The sequence below is a fragment of the Sus scrofa genome, chromosome 14 (assembly GCF_054392235.1).
Source record: "Sus scrofa isolate SSC_HxYL_T2T_F1_AM1 chromosome 14, Sscrofa_HxYL_maternal_Yorkshire_Landrace_v2.0, whole genome shotgun sequence".
NCBI classification, from domain to species: domain Eukaryota; kingdom Metazoa; phylum Chordata; class Mammalia; order Artiodactyla; family Suidae; genus Sus; species Sus scrofa.
The window spans coordinates 126,531,957-126,551,193 of NC_139396.1; the positions used below are offsets into that span (position 1 = coordinate 126,531,957).

Genomic DNA, 19,237 nt, shown 5'->3' on the forward strand with positions numbered 1-19,237 from the left:
AGCTCTAATGGCGCAGTTAGCATAAATAACATTAAAATATGTGCCCTAACAAGTCCGTTGTAATTTAATAACTTTTTATAGTGTAATTTTTCTAATCCCTATCAAAGTTTGCTGTTACTGTCTTTGAGAAACAAGCAAATAAATATAGCAGGCATTGGGCAGGAACTTTCTGAACTGTGTCAAGGTTAATAATAAGTAAAATGTTATAAGCAGAGACAGGACAGCAACAGCTGTGCAACATTCTTGGAAGCCAGGATTTTGATAGCATGAGCTCAGACAGTGAGCTCAGTTTTTTGCTGCTACTTTGGATGAAGAGAGAACCCTTGTCATAATTATAGGGAAAACGACATTTCTCTTATAAATTACAACTGTTTTGCACTGAAAATCTGATGTCTGTGGCTGGAAAATCAGGAGCAATGTTGGAAGAGGACGCAGATCAAACCTATGAGAATGTCCTGGCTGAGATCCAGTCCTTCGAGCTGCCCATTGAAGCTACTTTAAGGTAAGTCTCCTTTATATTTTCTGGTTTCTTCTTTGGTAGGTATAAGGTAGTCTTATGCACTTCTTTTTATACTTTTCTTCTTTGTATACTTATTTTTATAAAGAATAAAAAATAATTTTTGAAAAATAGTTACAGTTCTTTATATACCTAATCTCAAAATTTTATCCTTAAATGAATGACAATAAATAAAAAATCCACTTTTTTGCATTGTATTTGTTTCAGGATTCATCATCACAAGATCCAAAAATAGAAATGACTTTCAAGTGGTCAAAAAGGGCCGCATGCCAACTCCAGATGGATATTCCGTCTTATTTATATCAGGTTTCAATTATTTTCTCTAAGATGTTGCCTAGTGAAAAACATCAAGAACAATTAGATGTATCAATGAAACTCATTTATATTTGTGTGGACGTCAGTTGTAGGGGAAGAACGCAGAATGCTTATTTGCATTGTTGTTGCTCTTGGGTATATGGTGGCCTCTTGAATGTATTTTTTTTTTATTTCTACATAAGATTTAAAAATAACTTCTTTGGTAGGATGGGGATTAATATGCATAGTTCAAGGGCAGGATTAAGATGAAAGACCATGTATCTCTGTGCTAAATGGACACTTTTAAAGTTTAATTATTTTGGAGTTCCTGTGGTGGTGCAGCTGAAATGATTCTGACTAGGAGCCATGAGGTTGCTGGTTTGATCCCTGCTTCACTCAGTGAGTTAAGGATCTGGCATTGCCTTGAGCTGTGGTGTAGGTCACAGATGCGGCTCAGATCTGGCATTGCTATGGCTATGGCACAGGCAGCTGTATTTCCGATTAGACCCCTAGTCTGGGATTTGCCATATGCCGTGGGTGTGGCCCTAAAAAGAAAAAAAAAATTTGTCTGTCTTCCTTTATCTGATATCTATCAGTGTGGGAACAGGATAGTGACAGTCAATAAATATTTGTTGACTAATATTTGTAGATTAAGTGAAAGGATTTCTTTCTTTTTTCTTTTTCTTTTTCTTTCTTTTTTTTTTTTTTTTTGGTGTTGTCTTTTCATTCTCAAAAAGATCCAGGGTCAAATGCTTTGAAATTCTATAATTTCGGTCTGAATACATTTCTCCTGAATGTTTCAATTTGATTTTGCATTAAATAAATTTTGAATCTTTCCAAAGGGCCTAAAGTAATGTTGGGGGTATGGGAAGCTAATGGTATTTACTGGTTGATTCTTGGATTATCAACATGTAGATGCGGTTGCAAAATAATTACAACTCTATTATAACTGTTCTTTTCACTTTCATTTTATTTGAGCATCGTAGACATCCATGAAAAAAGACAGGTAATTTTTACCTTATTCAATAAGTAGAAGAAACCAAAGCTTTTCACAAGGGCTTGGTCATTTTTTCCAAAGGAAACAGACTTTATACTGTCTAGCATCTTCTAAAACTTGTGCATCTGTCTGGCAGCTAGGTCAGAAGTCTACAGGGAAATGTGAGACGGGGATAAAGGGAACCTGGCCATGTGTTAATTACCATGGCCTCTGCTGCCATTGCAGAGCCCTTAGTCTTTGACCCCTGACCCTTTCTACTTCTCCCTTGGTCTCACAATCCTGGCTAACATCTACAGACTTCATCCATCCTTGGAACTATCGGCTAGTCTTGCCCTGGTACTGGACCTGACTTCTTGCTTTGGTTCTTGGATCTGTCCCATCCTCTGTTCTGAGGGAAAATATCCAGAAGCTTATACTTGGTCTTCCTAAAGAAATGAACCTGTTTAGATCTAGCAGTCCCAGTACCCTCCCAGCATCACAAGGGTAGACACTGCATAAATATTTCCTCCAGGTGCTGCCTGTTATCATTACCACTGGACCTGGAATGCCCACTGTTAGCTTCATGTTTGGGTTATTGAACAAGGAGTGAGGGCAGTCTTTTCCAAAGGCTACTGTTAAAACACTCCAATGTTGGAGTTCCTGTCGTGGCTCAGTGGTTAACGAATCCGACTAGGAACCATGAGGTTGCGGGTTCAATCCCTGGCCTTGCTCAGTGGGTTAAGGATCCGGCGTTGCCGTGAGCTGTGGTGCAGGTTGCAGACATGGCTTGGATCTCGTGTTGCTGTGGCTCTGGCGTAGGCCGGTGGCTACAGCTCCGATTAAACCCCTAGCCTGGGAACCTCCATATGCTGTGGGAATGGCCCTAGAAAAGGCAAAAAGACAAAAAACAAAACAAAACAAAAAAAACAACACTCCAATGTTGTTTTGGAAGATACACACAGGGTTCATAACAAGCCTTTATTTAGGACAATATTTGCCCAAATTAGTTTTCCTAATTTTTAAAAAATATTTTTTCGGAGTTCCCATCATGGCTCAGCAGTTAACGAACCCAACTAGCATCCGTGAGGACGTAGGTTCGATCCCTGGCCTCGTTCAGTGGGCTATGAGGATCTGGTGTTGCCGTGAGCTGTGGTGTAGGTCACAGATGCGGCTCAGATCCCGCATTTCTGTGGCTCTGGCGTAGGCCGGTGGCTACAGCTCCTATTGGACCCCTACCTGGGAACCTCCATGTGCTGTGGCCCTAGAAGAGACAAAAAAAAAAAAAAAAAAAAAAAAAAAAAAAAAAAAATTTATTAGATGAAGCTTTCTGAGGCTGGCATTCCATGCCTTTCTGTACATCCTTATGCATGTCATTGATATTCCAGTGTCAACTATTCTATTTCACCGCTCTTATGGAACATATCTGCTCACATGGTCAAATGTGAAGGCAGGAAAATAAAGACAGGACTTCCGTTTTGTTTACTATTTGACAGTATGCCTCATTTTCTTCCATGTGGTGCTCATGGTTCCTTTCCCTTATGATCCCTCACTCTTACTTCTGCCTGCCAAAACCCAGCCCATCATGCAAGGCACAGCTCAAATGTTCTTCCTTCTTCATGTGAAAGCTCTCTTGATCTGTCAACCACAGGTGAACACTTCATCCCTTGAAGCACCAAAGAATCCAGGGCATTTATTCTGATTGCGTGTGTGTGTGTGTGTGTGTGTGTGTGTGTGTGTGTGCACGCACGCGCGCGTGTATTTTGTGCTATAACCATTCTCAGGCTAAAGATTCTTGAGAGTATGACCTGTGTCTTACTTATATCTTAGTATCCTCTGCATAAGCTTCCACCATACCTGGCACACAGTAGCTGGATAAATATTTGTTGAACTACTTTGTATGGGCTTCTGAGCCAATGGTGACCTTGTGAAGCAAAAGAAATAAGGTAGTCCAGAGAGAAAGTCATCATTTCAGTGAAGAGGAGAAGGTGGGAGTTTTTGACTAGCTACAAGGTCTAAAGGCAGAGAGAGTGGGAAAGGGGTTTGGCTGGGAGGCAGAAGGACCAGCAGGGCTGCAAAGACTCCACTGTGAGGCCCCAGAAGGAACAAGGAAGGGTTAGGACATTGAGGGGATGGGCCTGGGAATATGGGCAAGGAACATTCTTAGGGAAAGCTCCACATCTGGGAAATTGAGGTGGAGAGAACATTCAAGAGTTCTAGTTGTGCTTCCCTGTCACAGAAGAAAGGCATTACGTCTACAAATATTTTCTGCTATAAAATCCTAAACTGTTAGCTTCCTCTGCCCACCTTGTTTTTGAGGTGCCCTGCTCCTGGTCAGTGCTCAGGGTCAGGTGGAGTTTGGTTTTCTAACAGGGTGAGCTCAGAGACTTAAAACCCAGAGATGATTTCTACCAGTGTCATTTAAGGAAGGCTCAAGAGCCCTTCTTTCACAGTGTATGCAGGACTTCCTGGCTCACTCAGCCCTACCATCATCTGAATGAATGGGTCTCCTCCACCTGAGGAGTGGTAAGGGGGGTTACTGAGACCAGGACTCATGTTGTCCAGCATTGCCAATGGTCTAAGTCTCTTTCACCTGCCTTCTCTCTACGTCCTGACTTCATACAAGGCTGCTCCAGGTGGCCCATCCTGTCTCCCCCCTGCCTCCCCCAGGGCGCCCTGGGGTCAGCTTCTTTGGCCTTCTTTCTGTTTTGTTGGAAAAGTAGACAAAAATCAGATGATTCTGAGGCCCTGTGTTTGTTTTCATTCTGTGTGGGAAATAGGACCACTGCCCAAAGTATTTATTTTATTTTATTTTTGCTTTTTAAGGCCACACCTGCGGCATATGGAGGTTCCCAGGCTAGGGGTCCAATCAGAGCCAAAGTATTCATTTTAAAAGAGAGATAGTTTTAGGGGAGAGCTGAGACATCTTTTTTCCTTGGCTTCTTTGGGTTGCCAATGAAATTCCCAATCAGGCAGCAATAACACTTGAATTGGGGAACAAAATTCCAGGGTGGCAAAGTGGAATTTGATGTTATCCATGCGGAGTGTGATTGAACTTCAAAGAAAAAGGAGCAATGTAAAGAAAGGCCTACTGCTAGAGCCTGTATTGTCCTAGCACGGCTTTGCTTTGGGCATTGAAAGTCTCAGGGCTGGCAGATTTTTGGGAGGCTGAAATTCATGAGCAGGTGGGGGTCTAGAATTAGTTTTGCTGCCCTAATGCTTCTGCCCTGAGCATCCCTGTTTTCATCATGTTACCACCATATGTTAATTTCCACTAGATTTTTTCATTCTCATTATGTTTCCTGATGCTTACTCCAGTCCCTCCATGTGGCCTGGAGATGCCTAGCTCCTTGCCAGCTGCTCCCTCTAGGGGGCGTGCCTGCCCCAGGTAGGCTTAATGGCTATCTGGAGCCATGCTTAAAGAGAGGATCATAGTAGTACCTTATTCAGCCTTATTCATCATTATCAACTTCCTTGATCGAGGGTGTTAAAAGGTTTCAACTAGTACGTCAATTCCAATGCATTGGCAGTGGTTGTCTGAGTCCTCATGTTGAGGGTGGTTCTGATAAAAGAGTGATGGTAGCTTTGGTCTTAGGAGAGCACAGTAGCAGTGTCCTAACACTGAGCATATTCATGCTAGAACTTCCTGCTGCCAGGCCTCAATCATTATACTTGCCCCCAGTGGCTACCCTCTCGTACCTGGTAAAGCCTGGGCTCATTATGCCTCTTGGGATCCTGCAGGTGTGTTGTTAGCCTCTCACTCAGAACAGGTCCTGAAATCATAACAGGTCTGAACTGATGTGAGTTCAGAATTTCCAGTGTGTCTTCCTGCTAGAGCTGAGACTGAGACTGAGATACACTGAAGAGCAGGGCAATGTCAGTGGGAGATAGAAAAAGAGGACACATCCAAAGAAAGCCCTGCCGACGGCTGGGAAAAATAGGAGGAAAAGGGAATTGTACATGATGACGTACCAGAAGAAATTTTTGTAATTGTTTTATGATAACATAATTGTTTTACACTTGTACTCACAGACTCTCTCGGGCTCTTTTCCAAAAGCTGGCCATGAAGTTTTACCAGTTTAAGAGCAAACAGGATATTGTTATTTCTTTGATTTTAATGTTTTTGAGAATGAAGATAACATGCTTTTAGGAAAGGACAGAAGACATTAAAACAACAACAACAAAACCCAGCAACCTAAACTGTAAACACTAGCTGTTTGATCTTCAGTGCAACACTAGAGAGAAGTTAAGAAAAAAACAAATAAATCATTTTTTGTGTTAGGAACCAAGGATTCCAAGCAGGGCAACAGTTTTGTTTATTTGCCAGTTAAATGAATGGGCTCTGGAGCCAGAAGGACATGTGTTCAAGTTTTGCCTCTATATTTACTAATAGAACTATTGAAAAGATTACCTGAATTAGACATGAACTGTATTTAAAGTAGTGGCTCATGCATAGTCATTCATTCAGCACATAAATATTTATGAAGCATCTTCAGTGTGGCAGGCAGTGGTCTAGGATGGTCAATGGTCTTGCCGCTGATACAGCAAGATCAACACCTAGAAATTCCCTGCTCACAGGGAGCTGGCATTTTAGAGAAGAGAGCTAAAAATAAATTAAAAAGTGGTAATAAGTGCTAGGAAGAATAACAAATCATGGTGAAGGATAGGGAGGTCCAGGGACGCTATTTTACAAAGTGGCGAGAGGGTAAATGTCAGCTGTTATTGTCAATATTATCATTTCATTACATTATTCACTACGAACAATGAGGAAGGAAGAAAGAGGAAAGAGAAGAGAAAATTGTTGGTGTTATAAGCTGGTGGTGGGCAGGGGGATGGGGGCACCCGTGGAGGGAAGGAAGGAGAGAGAAGAATGGAATTAAAAAAAAAATGCTATTGTTCTCTAATTGCTCAGTGGACTTTAACTTTGGGATGAGCAAGTTAATGGTGCTTTCAGGACATCTTTCTGAGGGCAGGACCAATGCAAAATGAAAATATGGGACCCCTTGTTAAAAAATTACTAAGGGAGTTTCCATCATGGCGCAGCAGAAACAAATCCGACTAGGAACCATGAGGTTGCAGGTTTGATCCCTGGCCTCGCTCAGTAGGTCGGGGAGCCAGCACTGAGCTGTAGGTCACAGATGTGGCTTGGATCTTATGTTGTTGTGTCTGTGCTGTAGGCCAGTAGCTACAGCTCCTATTGGACCCCTAGCCTGGGAACCTCCATATGCTGTGGGTGCAGCTCTCAAAAGACAAAAAAAAAAAAAAAAAAAAAAAAAAATTACTAAGAATTACAAGATGGTGATGGTAGAGCATTAAGCCAAGAGCAACTGCTTAGGCCCCACACAGATGAGCCACTCTGCCTGAGTGAGAGCTTAGTGCAGAGCCTGGCACACAGCTAGAATTCAGTAAAAACAGTTGTTGAATGAACAGAACCTGGGGCTAATTACTTTTGAACTTCTTTGCCCCATGTTTTAGAAAAACTGATTTTATTTGGCTTCAAGTTCAGATTTCCTTCTATTGTTCTCCCCCCTGAGGTATGGAACAGATTCGTAGACACAGTTTTGCAGCCTGTCTGGGCTTTGGTCACATTCTTATGCACTTACAGATTGTGGCCACTTGGGGTCACCACACCAACAATGTAGAAGCTGGAGGACTGCAGCTGTCAAGGCATCCCCAAAGAGCGGCTAAAAGGCACGGGGAAGAGTTAGTTTATTTGAGCCGATATATAAAGACTGCTTGTACTTTACATTTTGATTAAGTCCTGCAATCATATGACACAGGCTCTTAAACTCTATGAGAAACATCCAAATGATATTAGCAAAATCTGGAGAGGATGAAGAGTAGGAAGTCTGTTCTAGGGTTTCCAGGAGTGGGGAAGGGAATATTTTGGTAGAGCTGTACCCTACCTCATGAAACATGCTTTTACAATATTAGGCTTAACATTAGAAGTATCTCCATTGGATTATTCATTTAACAAATAGTAACTGGGCTGGTAGCCCAATACAGACATTGACCCTGTGCCTGGATATGGAGACAGTCTCAATGATTTGTTTGCCACCCCGATATTTGCCTCAAAGGATGAGAACTGCCTCCAAGGGCAATGAAGAGGCACTTGCCTTAGAAGCAAGATCCAGAGGGTGCACTAGAATGGATCTGGAACCAAGAGTCTAACCCAAAGACATGGTCCTGTTTCCCCCTCCACAACAGGAATAACTTTCAGGCAGTTTTTACCCATTGAGCATTCAGAAAAAAATGAGGTTCAGGTTCGGAGAACCCTGATACAAAATTAGGCTATTTCGCTAATGATTAGAAAAAAGAACTTTCACGTCTTGTTTTTATTTTTATTTTTTCAAAGAGGAAGCTAAATTCGGGGCTTCCTGGTTTAATAACAAATGCATGATAATCCTCATCTCCAATGTTCATGTTGAATAAGCTCTGGACTAAACTTTATACATACATTATTTCCTTCACTCCCCATACCACTCAGTGAGCTAGGGACTATTATTGTCCCTAATTCACACTTGTAGAAACTGAGGCTTAGACAAGTTAAGTCACTTTACGAAAGCCCCACATCTAGTAAGAGATGAATTGGAATTTGAACCCAAACATTTATTTATTTATTTATTGCTTTTTAGGGCCACACTTGCGGGATATGGAGGTTCCCAGGCTAGGGGTTGACTGGCCTACACCACAGTTCACAGCAATGAGGAAGTTGGGGACAGCAGAGCACATTGGAAGACTGCACCCACATGTTGAGTTATTTTTTGGACAGCGAATATTGACTTCCAGAGATCCACCTAAAATCTCTCCTCAGGACTCCTGGGAGGAAAAAGATATACCAGGAAGACTGACAGCAAGAGATGTGCTCTGTGTCCCATAGAGACTGACCAAGTCATTTACTCCTTGAGTAAAACAACACTGGAATGTTCTTCTTTTTTGTGTGTGTTTTTAGGGCTGCACCTGTGGCATATGGAGGTTCCCAGGCTAGGGGTCCAATCGGAGCTACAGCTGCTGGCCTACACCACAGCCACAGCAACACAGGATCCAAGCCATGTCTGTGACCTACGCAACAGCTCACGGCAACGCTAGATCCTTAACCCACTGAGCGAGGCCAGGGATCGAACCCGCAACCTCATGGTTCCTAGTCAGATTCATTAACCACTGAGCTACAATGGGAACTCCTGGAATGTTCTTCTTATCTGACTTTTTATTAACAAGAAAAACAGGAACAGGTTACTAGCTCCATCTTGCCAACTCACTAGCTGGGTGGCCTTGGACAAGTGACTTAATCTAAGTCAGAGTTTCTTCAAATTAAATCAGAGATAGCATAAGGTCCTCATAGGATGAAATTAGATTTTAGTAAAATTAGCTAATAGTCAAATTATGAATTAAATTAGTAAAGATTAAATTAGATGATATAAATGGCTGAGCAAATACTTCTCAGTAAATAGCTATGACGGTTTTTGTTTTGACCTATAGCTGAAACCCTTTGTTTTAGAGACATTTAGGAATGTCGCAGTTGGAGTTACTGCTGAGCCACACGGGAACTCCTGATTTTTTTATTTTTATTTTTTAATAGTATATTGCTTTACTGAGGGGTGTGGTTGGGACGAGAGACACCATAGTGAGGAACAACTCAAAGTAATAAAAGCACAGGCAGCAATGTTAAAACAGTAATACACAACATGGACAACTGCCATCATTTTCTTAAAGAGGACTCACCTTATGAAAGGAAAACTTTATTTGCTGTTGCAAAAACATCTGTATGAAGTAGAAATAAGTTCTGATCAGGCTAGTAGAGAATATGTTCTAGAAAGTGGAGGTAACTGGATGTAAATTCCGGGCGGTAATTTAATAGAACAGTCCCAGATGGCTAGGCTGAGGCCAACATCTAATAAGGATGAAAGCCTTGTCTGTGGGGAATTTTGGATGATACTTGGAGAAATATTAGCACTGTGCGTAAACCAAACCAAATTATTTTTCACAAGCGTAAAGTTTTTTTTTTTTTTTTTTTTTTATTTTGTCTTTTGTTGTTGTTGTTGTTGTTGCTATTTCTTGGGCCGCTCCCGCGGCATATGGAGGTTCCCAGGCTAGGGGTTGAATCGGAGCTGTAGCCACCGGCCTACGCCAGAGCCACAACAACGCGGGATCCGAGCCGCATCTGCGACCTACACCACAGCTCACGGCAACGCCGGATCATTAACCCACTGAGCAAGGGCAGGGACCGAACCCGCAACCTCATGGTTCCTAGTCGGATTCGTTAACCACTGCGCCACGACGGGAACTCCAAAGTTTTTTCTTAATTACTCAAATGAATTTATCACATCTGTAGTTGTATAATGATCATAACACTCTAATTTCACAGGAAGTGTAAAGTTTCATATAGTGAAAGGTTTTTTCTACCTGCACATCAGTTGCACAGGAAGAGTGGTATAGGATACCTCAATAAAGAAGAGAGCATTCATGGACAATATCTAACTCCTTGATATAATAATGCCTACAGTTCAAAATAGTTACATCATGATTATGGCTAGGGCCTTCTGCAACTACAAGGTGGTCTTTATGCAAAGCATGGCCCCCTGGTATCAATGTCTAAAAAATAGCCACCACCTTATTCTATGTGTGTTCTCTTTTTGTGATTTTTCTTCGTTGGTATTAATCAATTCTGCTGTCATTGCTGCTTCTTAGCAAAATTGGTAAAAACAAAATTGTCATCATTGAACATAACACTCTAGCAATCAAGACATTTAAAACCTTTAATCTTCTGGGGTGAAGAAAGCACAATGAGACATTTAGAACTCTGATTTACAAACAGGGAGGTCACAAATTTTCCCGGCTTGAAGACTTCCACAACTTACCTGATCAGGTCATCATGGAAGGTCTTACTTGAGTTTGTTTCAAATTAATGTAAGAAAATTCTGGTTCCGAAGTGATGTGACTAGTCCAATAAATTCTATCTGATTTCATTCCATCCACTGAATACCCAGAAAGATTGAACAGTGTGGCATCAATGACAGGACTTGCTATCAGGTCACGAATTCCATTCTCACCAGTGACATTCTTTTCAGTAATACGAGTGACATCCTTTTTGGTAATACCATCTTTCATGGAGAACTAGTCCATAACTGCTGGGTCAAGTTCACTCATCAGAATTTCCAGGGTTTGATCTGGCTGACTGATTACTTGACTTTCTGGGAAATCAAAGTACACAAGTACCAACAGTTGGAATTCATATGTCCCATACAACATGCTGCTCCATTTGGGAAAATTGCATTAAGAAACTCTATTTCTTCCTTCCTGGAAACTCTGGTGCAGGTACCCCTGGTGAGAAGGCTTCATGGAATTCTTACGAGAATAAAAGAAACTTTTAGGGCTGCACTTGTGGCATATGGATGTTCCCAGGCTAGGGGTTGAATCAGAGCTGTAGCCCTTGGTCTGTGCCATAGCCACAGCAATGCTGGACCTTGACCCACTAAGCGGGACCAGGGGTTGAACTTGCATCCTCATGGATACTAGTCGGGCTCATTACCGCTGAACCACAATGGGAACTCCCTGAGCTTATGGTAATTTGTGATGGCAGCCATAGAAAACTAATATAACAGTTTTTGCTCAAACACACATGGGAGTGATAAAAGCCTAAGTACTGCTCTGCTTCTCCCAGGAAGGGCCATGCCAAGGCATTGGATATCTCATGGATGCGGAGGTCTTGGGAAGGATAACTGTATGTGAGGGATGAGACTTCATTGAATGGAGTGTGGTCCATCTGCTGCTGATGTATCATCCCTGACTTCCACCTTGGTGCTCAAACAATACCACTCATCAGAGCTTCTTGCTATTTTTGCAATTGCTATGGTGCTTCAGGTCTGGCTTCCCTCTTAGGTTCTCTGCAGAGGAGTGCTAGCTAATGTCACTAGCCATACTGTGGGAGCCAGAAATGTAGCCATTTAGACTAGGCTTTTTTTTTTTTTTTCTCTCTCACATGAATGTGTTTGTTATATCTAGGTCCACATTTAAAATTTACAAAGTTAGTGATTTAGGACATTTAGCTTTAAATTCTGGAGTTCCCGTCGTGGTGCAGCAGAAACGAATCTGACCAGGAACCATGAGGTTGTGGGTTTGATCCCTGGCCTTGCTCAGTGGATCAAGGATCCAGCGTTGCTGTGAGCTGTGGTGTAGGTCACAGACACAACTCAGATCCTGTGTTGCTGTGGCTATGGTGTAGGCTGGCAGCTGTAGCTCCGTTATACCCCTAGCCTGGGAACCTCCATATGCCACAAATGCAGGCGTCAAAAGACAAAAAGACAAAAAAAAAAAAAAAAAAAAAAAATTCTTAGCAAAAACCTTCAGGTACTAACGGAACTGTCAGAAGTCACAGAGGGAAGCAGCAAAAGCTGTTTCAGAAGGGGAAGTGGTATGTGGACTTCCTTCTATCTTTACTTGAACTGAGGGGAGGATGCTGCTAGTGAATGTTGAGGTAATCTTTATGGGCAGGTGTTGAAACAGCACGGGGAGTGAGGGTACCTAAGCAGGCCTGGCTTCACAGGGCAGGGGTTTGGATAGATGCCATCAGGACTGGAGAAGAGAAGGTCTGGGTAATGAACGCTCTGGAAAGGAAGGCCCCATCTGGACATAGTTGCTGAATTTGAAACTGGCCTGTGCCACAGGCCCCGCTCTACTTGCCTTGCTTTACAATTCAGAACCATGAATTCTGGCCCTGCTCGTTGTCTGAACTAAGATAGCTTGCCATTTCCCACAGAGAAAACTGGCTTTTTAGCCTCCCTGTAGGACAGTATAAAATTCGTCCTCCGATCTTACGTTTTGGTTTCAGGTTCAATTTTCAAAAGGTTTATTTTCTTAAGAGCCGAACCTGCATTTCAGAGCTGTTAACACCAGGTGCCTCAGGGAGCAGTTGGCTAAGAAAAAAATTCAGTTTTTTACTACTCAGTAAAAAGCAATGGCATGAAGGGCCAAAACACTGGGTTCTAGGTACTGGCATTCGGCATGATTCAAAGATAAAAATTTTAAACCCGAAAACGGATGAAGTTTACATCCTCTGACAGAAATCTATAAATATTGTTTCTTGCATGGAAGCTTGTGATAAAAATGAACATCAGGGAATTTGAGGTAACATGGTTTGTGCTGCAGATTTCTACTACGGAAACAACGAATACACCACATTATAAGGTGTTACATATAATGTCAGTATATAAAAAGCAAGTTTGAAGAAACTCTTTACAATTTTATATTGTTCTAATTGTTACCAATAACTTACTAATTAAACTCTTACCTTATGCTCAGAGCTGTTTGGAATGCTCCTTTCTAACTCATTCGCAACTCTTTCCAGTGGCTTCAACACTGTCTGGTTTTAAGACTCCTCCAGCTTTCTCTCAGCCTTGTGCAGAATTCTATGAGGAACTATAAGAAATTGCACAACTAAAGTCATTTCTGACCTTAAGGACCTTAACATGGTGTGAAAGCGTTGGTGGCCTTGGGAAGAGATTTTTTTTCCCCTGCATATTTTTGAGGAAGTGGGACTTCCCAGAGAAGATGTGGATTCTCCTGTATCAGGAAGACAATGGAAACAGGCTTCTGATAGGGTTTCTTGGTAAAATAAACAGTTGGATGGAGTAGAGCTTTCTTGGTCTTCCAAGTGAGTGTGCACTGAGGTCAGCCGTGTTTCAGTCTGCTGGGGACCAACTGTATGAAAACAAACAAAATTCAATTTATGAAGAAGCACTAATGAAACAAGTGCAAACTATTTAAACAGTTGTTGGTGTAGATAAATGTGCTAAACTGAGTCTAGAGTCAGTGGAGAAAGTTGTGACTATAGGGAAATCTTTATTTCTTTGTTTTCTTTATTTATTTTTGTCTTTTATCTTTCAAGGCCCACACCCACGGCATGTGGAGGTTCCCAGGCTAGGGGTCGAATTGGAGCTACAGTTGCCAGCCTACACAACAGCCACAGCAACACTGGATCCTTAACCCACTGAGTGAGGCCAGGGATCAAACCTACTTCCTCATGGATACTAGTTGTGTTAGTTAACCACTGAACCACGACAGGAACTCCTAGGGAAACCTTTACGAAGGAGATAAATTTGCATTAAAATTTCCGAGGAAGACAGAAATTTCCCATTAGTAGAAATGAGGACATTTATATATATTAGTAATGTTTGTTGGACACTTACTAAGGGTGGCAGGCAGAATAATGACTCTCAAAATATCCACATACGATTCCCTGGAATTTGTAAATATGTTACTTACATGACAAAAGGGATGTTGCAGATGTGATTAATGTTAAGACCTTAAGATAGAAGATTATCCAGAATCATATGGTTGTATCCATCATAATCTCATGGGTCCTTAAAAGCAGAGAATCTTTTCTGGCCTAAGTTAGAGGGAGATGTGACTACAGAATGGTCAGAAAGATGTAATATTGCTGGCTTGAAAGATTGAGGAAGGGGGCCAAGGAATGTGGGTGGCCTCTAGAAGCTGAAAAGGTAAGGAAATGAATTCTCTCCTAGAGCCTCTGGAGAGAAACACAGTTGTGCTGACATCTTGATTTTAGCTTAGTGAAAACTGTATTGGACTTACTAGCCTTCTGAAACTATAATAAATTTGAGTTGTTAACCTCGTGGTAATTTGTTACAGCAGCAATAGAAAACTAACACAATATAGGACAGCAAAATAAGGTAGACAGTTACTATTAGGGGTGGGTGAAGCTGAACTATAAAGAGACTAGGTTCTTGCTCAGTGTCACCCAGCTGTGGAGTGAAGGAGCAGGAAATTAAATTGAGGACACGAATCTTTGGAGCTCATATTCATAACTATTATGCAAGATCATCTCCCAGGACTTTTGTGGCAGGAGGATGGAAGCAGTAAAAGCTTCTAGTAACAGCTCACTTGAAAGGGTGAGTTACCAACTATATAGTAAAGAGCTTGGTTGACTCAAAGGGAAGTTCAGAGTCCTGGGTTAATGAAATCAGAAAACAGTTGTCCCTCAGGCCTAGGTTGGTAAGCTCTTCCTGATTCATCTTCCTTAATCGCTGCTTTGATCATGACAAACTGGTTTACTCAGCGTTGCACAAATACTAAACAGGACTAGCGTACTACACACTACACTAGTACCTTTGCAGAACTCACCCACCTAGCCTACCTACAGCAACCTGGGGGCACTTGGGTTCAAGGACTTTGACATGAAATCAACCCAGATTCACATTTCACTGAATCTCTCTCCTATCTTTGCCACAAAATGTCATAGTTTTATGACATTTAATTTTTCTGGCGTTTATAATTTATTTCCAAGTTAACTGGCCTCTGTGAACTTCCCGAAGGCAAGGGTAGGAATCCAATCAGAGCGTCGTCCTGTTCGTCCTGTTCGCCAGCTGGGTTCTTGGCTGGTTCCTAAAATAAATCTTACTCCCACACACCATTTTGCTCTGCTCGAGTACACGCTTTGCTTTCTCCACTCTACACCACCCAGAGTACATCAGGCCTCCTTGTTAAACGTTCCTGTAGCTTTTATTACAGACTGAGGATGACTATTTGTCGACCTCTCTCATTGCTAAAGTATTCCCACCGCGTAGCAGAGGGTCTGGCACACACAATACAAGCATACAGGTTAAAGCGGGGCCGACTGCTAGACAGCAACTAGAGGCAAGCGGTGGGGGACATGTGGAGGTGAGGCGTCTCCACTCCCAGCCACCCCTGGCAGCGCCTTTGTCTCCACAGGTGTGTGGATCGAGTACCTGGTCGCGCGCCGCTGCGCGCCTCCCACGCACTCCGCGCTGCCCGCCCCGCCCCACTTCTCTCCAGCCCCGCCCCTTTCCCCGCCCCCCTCGCGCTCGCGCCACAGGCCGCTCGCCCCCGTCGTCCGCGCGGCGCCGCGCCTCGCCGGCTCCTCTGCTAACAGCCAAGATGGCGGAGAGCGGCGAAGGTCTGGGCACCGTCCCGGAGCACGAACGGATCTTGCAGGAGATCCAGAGCACCGACACCGCTTGCGTGGGGCCCACCCTCCGGTAACGCTCTCATTCTCTCGGGATCTCGGGCTGTCCCCCCCTCCCCCGGTCGCTCATCAGGAGCCGGGCGGGGCGTCCGCCGCGGGCAGCGCGCTGGGCGGCCCGACAGGTGGTGCGCGCGGAGGCGGGCGGGGGCGCTGCGGGACGGCGGGCTGGGACCTGAGAGGGGACCTGGGCAGGGCGGCACCGGCGGCTACACCTGTCAGCGCGGTCCGCCTCAGCCTCGGGAGCTGTCACCGCGCAGCTGGAGGGTGTGGCTCCCACGGCTCCTCTGACCCCGGGAGCCCCGGTTCGGCCCCGCCTTCGCCGCCCCGCCTTCACCGTCCAGTCCCGGCTTCGGTCTCGAGGACGCGCCTGGGGCCCCTGGCTCTCCGGTGGCGGTGGGACGGAGGGCGGCTCGGCCACGGACGTGCCAGGGGCGAAGGTTAAGTGGGCACAGCCGGCATGACTGACGCGCGCGCAGGTGGAAACCCTGGCGTGCTGGGTTGCCGCGAGCGTGGGAGAATTGAAATTGAGCGGGAGTTGCCGGCGCCGTCATCCCCACGCCCTCGTGGCCGGAGTGGGCGACTAGGCAGCGTGGGCCGGCGGAGAGGAGCTGATGCTCTGGAACGCGCTGATGGGAGCGTGGTGTCGCCGGGCTGGCCTCTCTTGGAGTCTGGGGAGCTTTTACTTCTTTACAAACGTTTAATTGCTTTTGCATTTATTTCCCCCTTATTTTAAAGAGAATCTCCACCCTTTAAAAATAGTCCTAGGTAATGAATATTCCAGACCGAGTACCTGCTGCTCTAATAATAGAATGTTAGCCGGGCACTGTAGTGATCCATTAGATTGTGTTCTTCAAGAATAGTGCCTTTTAAATATAAGGTTTTATTTTTCACTTTGATGACAATGAAATTATTATTCACTTAGGGAACTTGGGATTGATTGTGCTTTTATCATTATTTTCTTCAGGATACACTTCCTAGAAATGGAGCACTGTATATTATGTGGCCTGTGGATATAGTATAATGTGAAGCCAGTTCAAGTTATGATGTAAATCCACCTTACCCTAAGAGTCTGGAGACCTGGGTTCTTGGTTTACCCTAGTTTTACCACTGATGAAGTGTGTGGTCATGGTGAAAAATCATTTAACTTCTCTAGACATCAGTTTCTTATTTGTAGACTTGGGAGGGTTAGGTGTTTAGGTGGCCCAGAAAGCCCAGGATCTTAGGGACCATGCCTCTTTGTTTACTGCTGTATCCCTAGCACCAAGCATGTGGTAGGCACTTGGTAATATTTTTGTCACATGAAGTTTCTTCTATGATATAAGAATAATTTGTGTATTTCCTTTTTCAATGTAATTCTTTTCATAAAACTCCACATTTGGTAATGAAAGTAGAAATCATAGATTAAAAGGAAGCTTTGTTTTCCTCAGTGGATGGTGGAACTGAAAGAGTATTAGTGTGTCTAATTATCAGAACAGTCCATTTTTTTGAAAAGAGTATTGGTTATGAAAGAGATGCTTCCTTTTTTGTTTTTGTTTTTGTCTTTTTGCTATTTCTTGGGCTGCTCCCGCGGCATATGGAGATTCCCAGGCTAGGGGTCTAATCAGAGCTGTAGCCACCGGCCTAGGCCAGAGCCACAGCAACGCCGGATCCGAGCCGCGTCTGCAGCCTACACCACAGCTCATGGCAAAGCCGGATCCCCAACCCACTGAGCAAGGCCAAGGGATCGAACCTGCAACCTCATGGTTCCTAGTCGGATTCGCCAACCACTGAGCCTCCACAGGAACTCCGATGCTTCTTTTTTCTTCTTCTTTTTTTTTTTTTTTTTTTTTTTTTTTTTTTTTTTTTTTTTAGGGCTGCACCTGTTCCCAGGTTAGGGGTCGAACTGTAGCTGTACTGCTGGCCTATGCCACAGCAATGCCAAATCCCAGCGGAATCTGCGACCTACACCACAGCTTACAGCAATGCTGGATCCTTAACCCACTGAGCGAGGCCAGGGATTGAACCTGCATCCTCAAGGATATTAGTCAGATTTGTTTCCGCTGAGCCACGATGGGGACTCGGAGATGCTTCCTCTTGAGAATATGTGCTTGGCAGTATCCTTGAAAGCAAATGAAATTAACTTAAAAGAAAAAATTGAGAGTTTGCTCTTGAACAACAAGGATTTGAACTGTGTGGATGCACTTAGAACTGGATTTTTTGAATAGTAAATACTATGGTACTGCATGATCTGCATTTGGTTGAATTGAGGCTGTGGGGAAACCTAGTGTATGGATGGCTGACTATAGGTTATACATGGATTTTCCAGGGCATGAAAGGTCTGTGGCCCTAACCCACTCATTGTTCAAGGGTTAGCTATATATTGAGAGATTTTTGTGATACAAATAGAATATATGTGTTCATGGTGTTATCATTCTCTTCTATTTTGCTGGACATTTGTGTCACCTGCTTACTTTGTTGAAATCCTGAACTTTTGGGAGTTCCTGCTGTGGCATAATGGGTTAAGGACCCCGAGTTCCTGCAGCTGTGGTGTAGTTTGCAGCTGTGGCCCACATTCTTTAGTAAACGCAGACTTACCCTGTATACACCCTTGTCATCTCTCATTTACAGACAGACTCTTTGCATACACACATAGAAGGCACTACCAGCAGTCCTTTTCTCTTGAACAGAGTTTAAGTAAGCTACTACCGTTTTTTTTTCCCCTAGGTTTCACTGAGTGAAGTGCTAATACTGAATTTTATTTTATTTTATTTTTAATTTTTTTTTGTTTTTGTCTTTTTAGGGCTGCGCCTGTAGCATATGGAAGTCCCCAGGCTAGGGGTCAAATCAGAGCTGCAGCTGCCAGCCTGTGCCACAGCCGTAGCAATGCCAGATCTGAGCCACGTCTGTGACCTGCACCACAGCTCATGGCAACACTAGATCCTAACCCACTGAGCAAGGCCAGGGATCAAACCCATGTTCTCATGGATACTAGTCAGAATCGTTACTGCTGAACCATGACGGGAATTCCGCTACTACTAAATTTTAAAAAAGTTTTATTATGGGAAAATTTAAGTGTTTTAAAAAGTAAAAATGTATAATGAACCACATGAATCTACCATCTACCTTCAGTTCAACCCCTTAATCAGTCTACTCTTTCTCATCCTGGATTATTTTGAAGCAAATTCCAGACATCAGTTCATCTATAAATATTTCAACATTAAGATTAATTTTTGTATTTTCTTAATTAACAGTTAATTAAGTTAAAGCTGGTCTGCAGTCTTATGTTGTATGGTTGTATAATTTTTTTTGCAGCAGACTTTTTTTCTCAGCCTAACCTTTAACTGATTTGCACCTTTTTTTTTTTTTTTTTTTTTGTCTTTTTAGGGTTGCACCTGGGGCATATGGTGGTTCCCAGGCTAGGGACCTGATTTACTTTCTATTAGATCTGGTTTCCTGGAGGAAGCCAGGTGAT

General features: G+C 43.3%; 1 protein-coding gene and 1 pseudogene across 10 annotated transcripts in view; one reads left to right on the forward strand and one right to left on the reverse strand.

The window, feature by feature from the left end:
- The first annotated feature begins 214 nt into the window (after positions 1 to 214).
- The window catches only part of EXOC6 (exocyst complex component 6), a 222,746-nt gene continuing 203,723 nt past the window's right edge, over positions 215 to 19,237 (forward strand). For 6 of the 10 annotated variants that reach the window (XR_014826641.1, XM_084994878.1, XM_021073793.2 and 3 more), the window contains exon 1: positions 15,686 to 15,799. Coding sequence is in view for 8 of the 10 variants with exons in the window: in XM_021073793.2 (XP_020929452.1) it covers positions 15,699 to 15,799 (101 nt within the window). In the remaining 2 variants the exon portion in view is untranslated. Of the gene's footprint in view, positions 503 to 15,685; positions 15,800 to 19,237 lie in introns of those variants that run through there. The other 4 variants (XM_021073792.2, XM_084994874.1, XM_084994876.1 and 1 more) reach the window with 2 other exon arrangements.
- Positions 10,456 to 11,333, reverse strand: LOC100152885 (S-adenosylmethionine decarboxylase proenzyme 1 pseudogene; annotated as a pseudogene).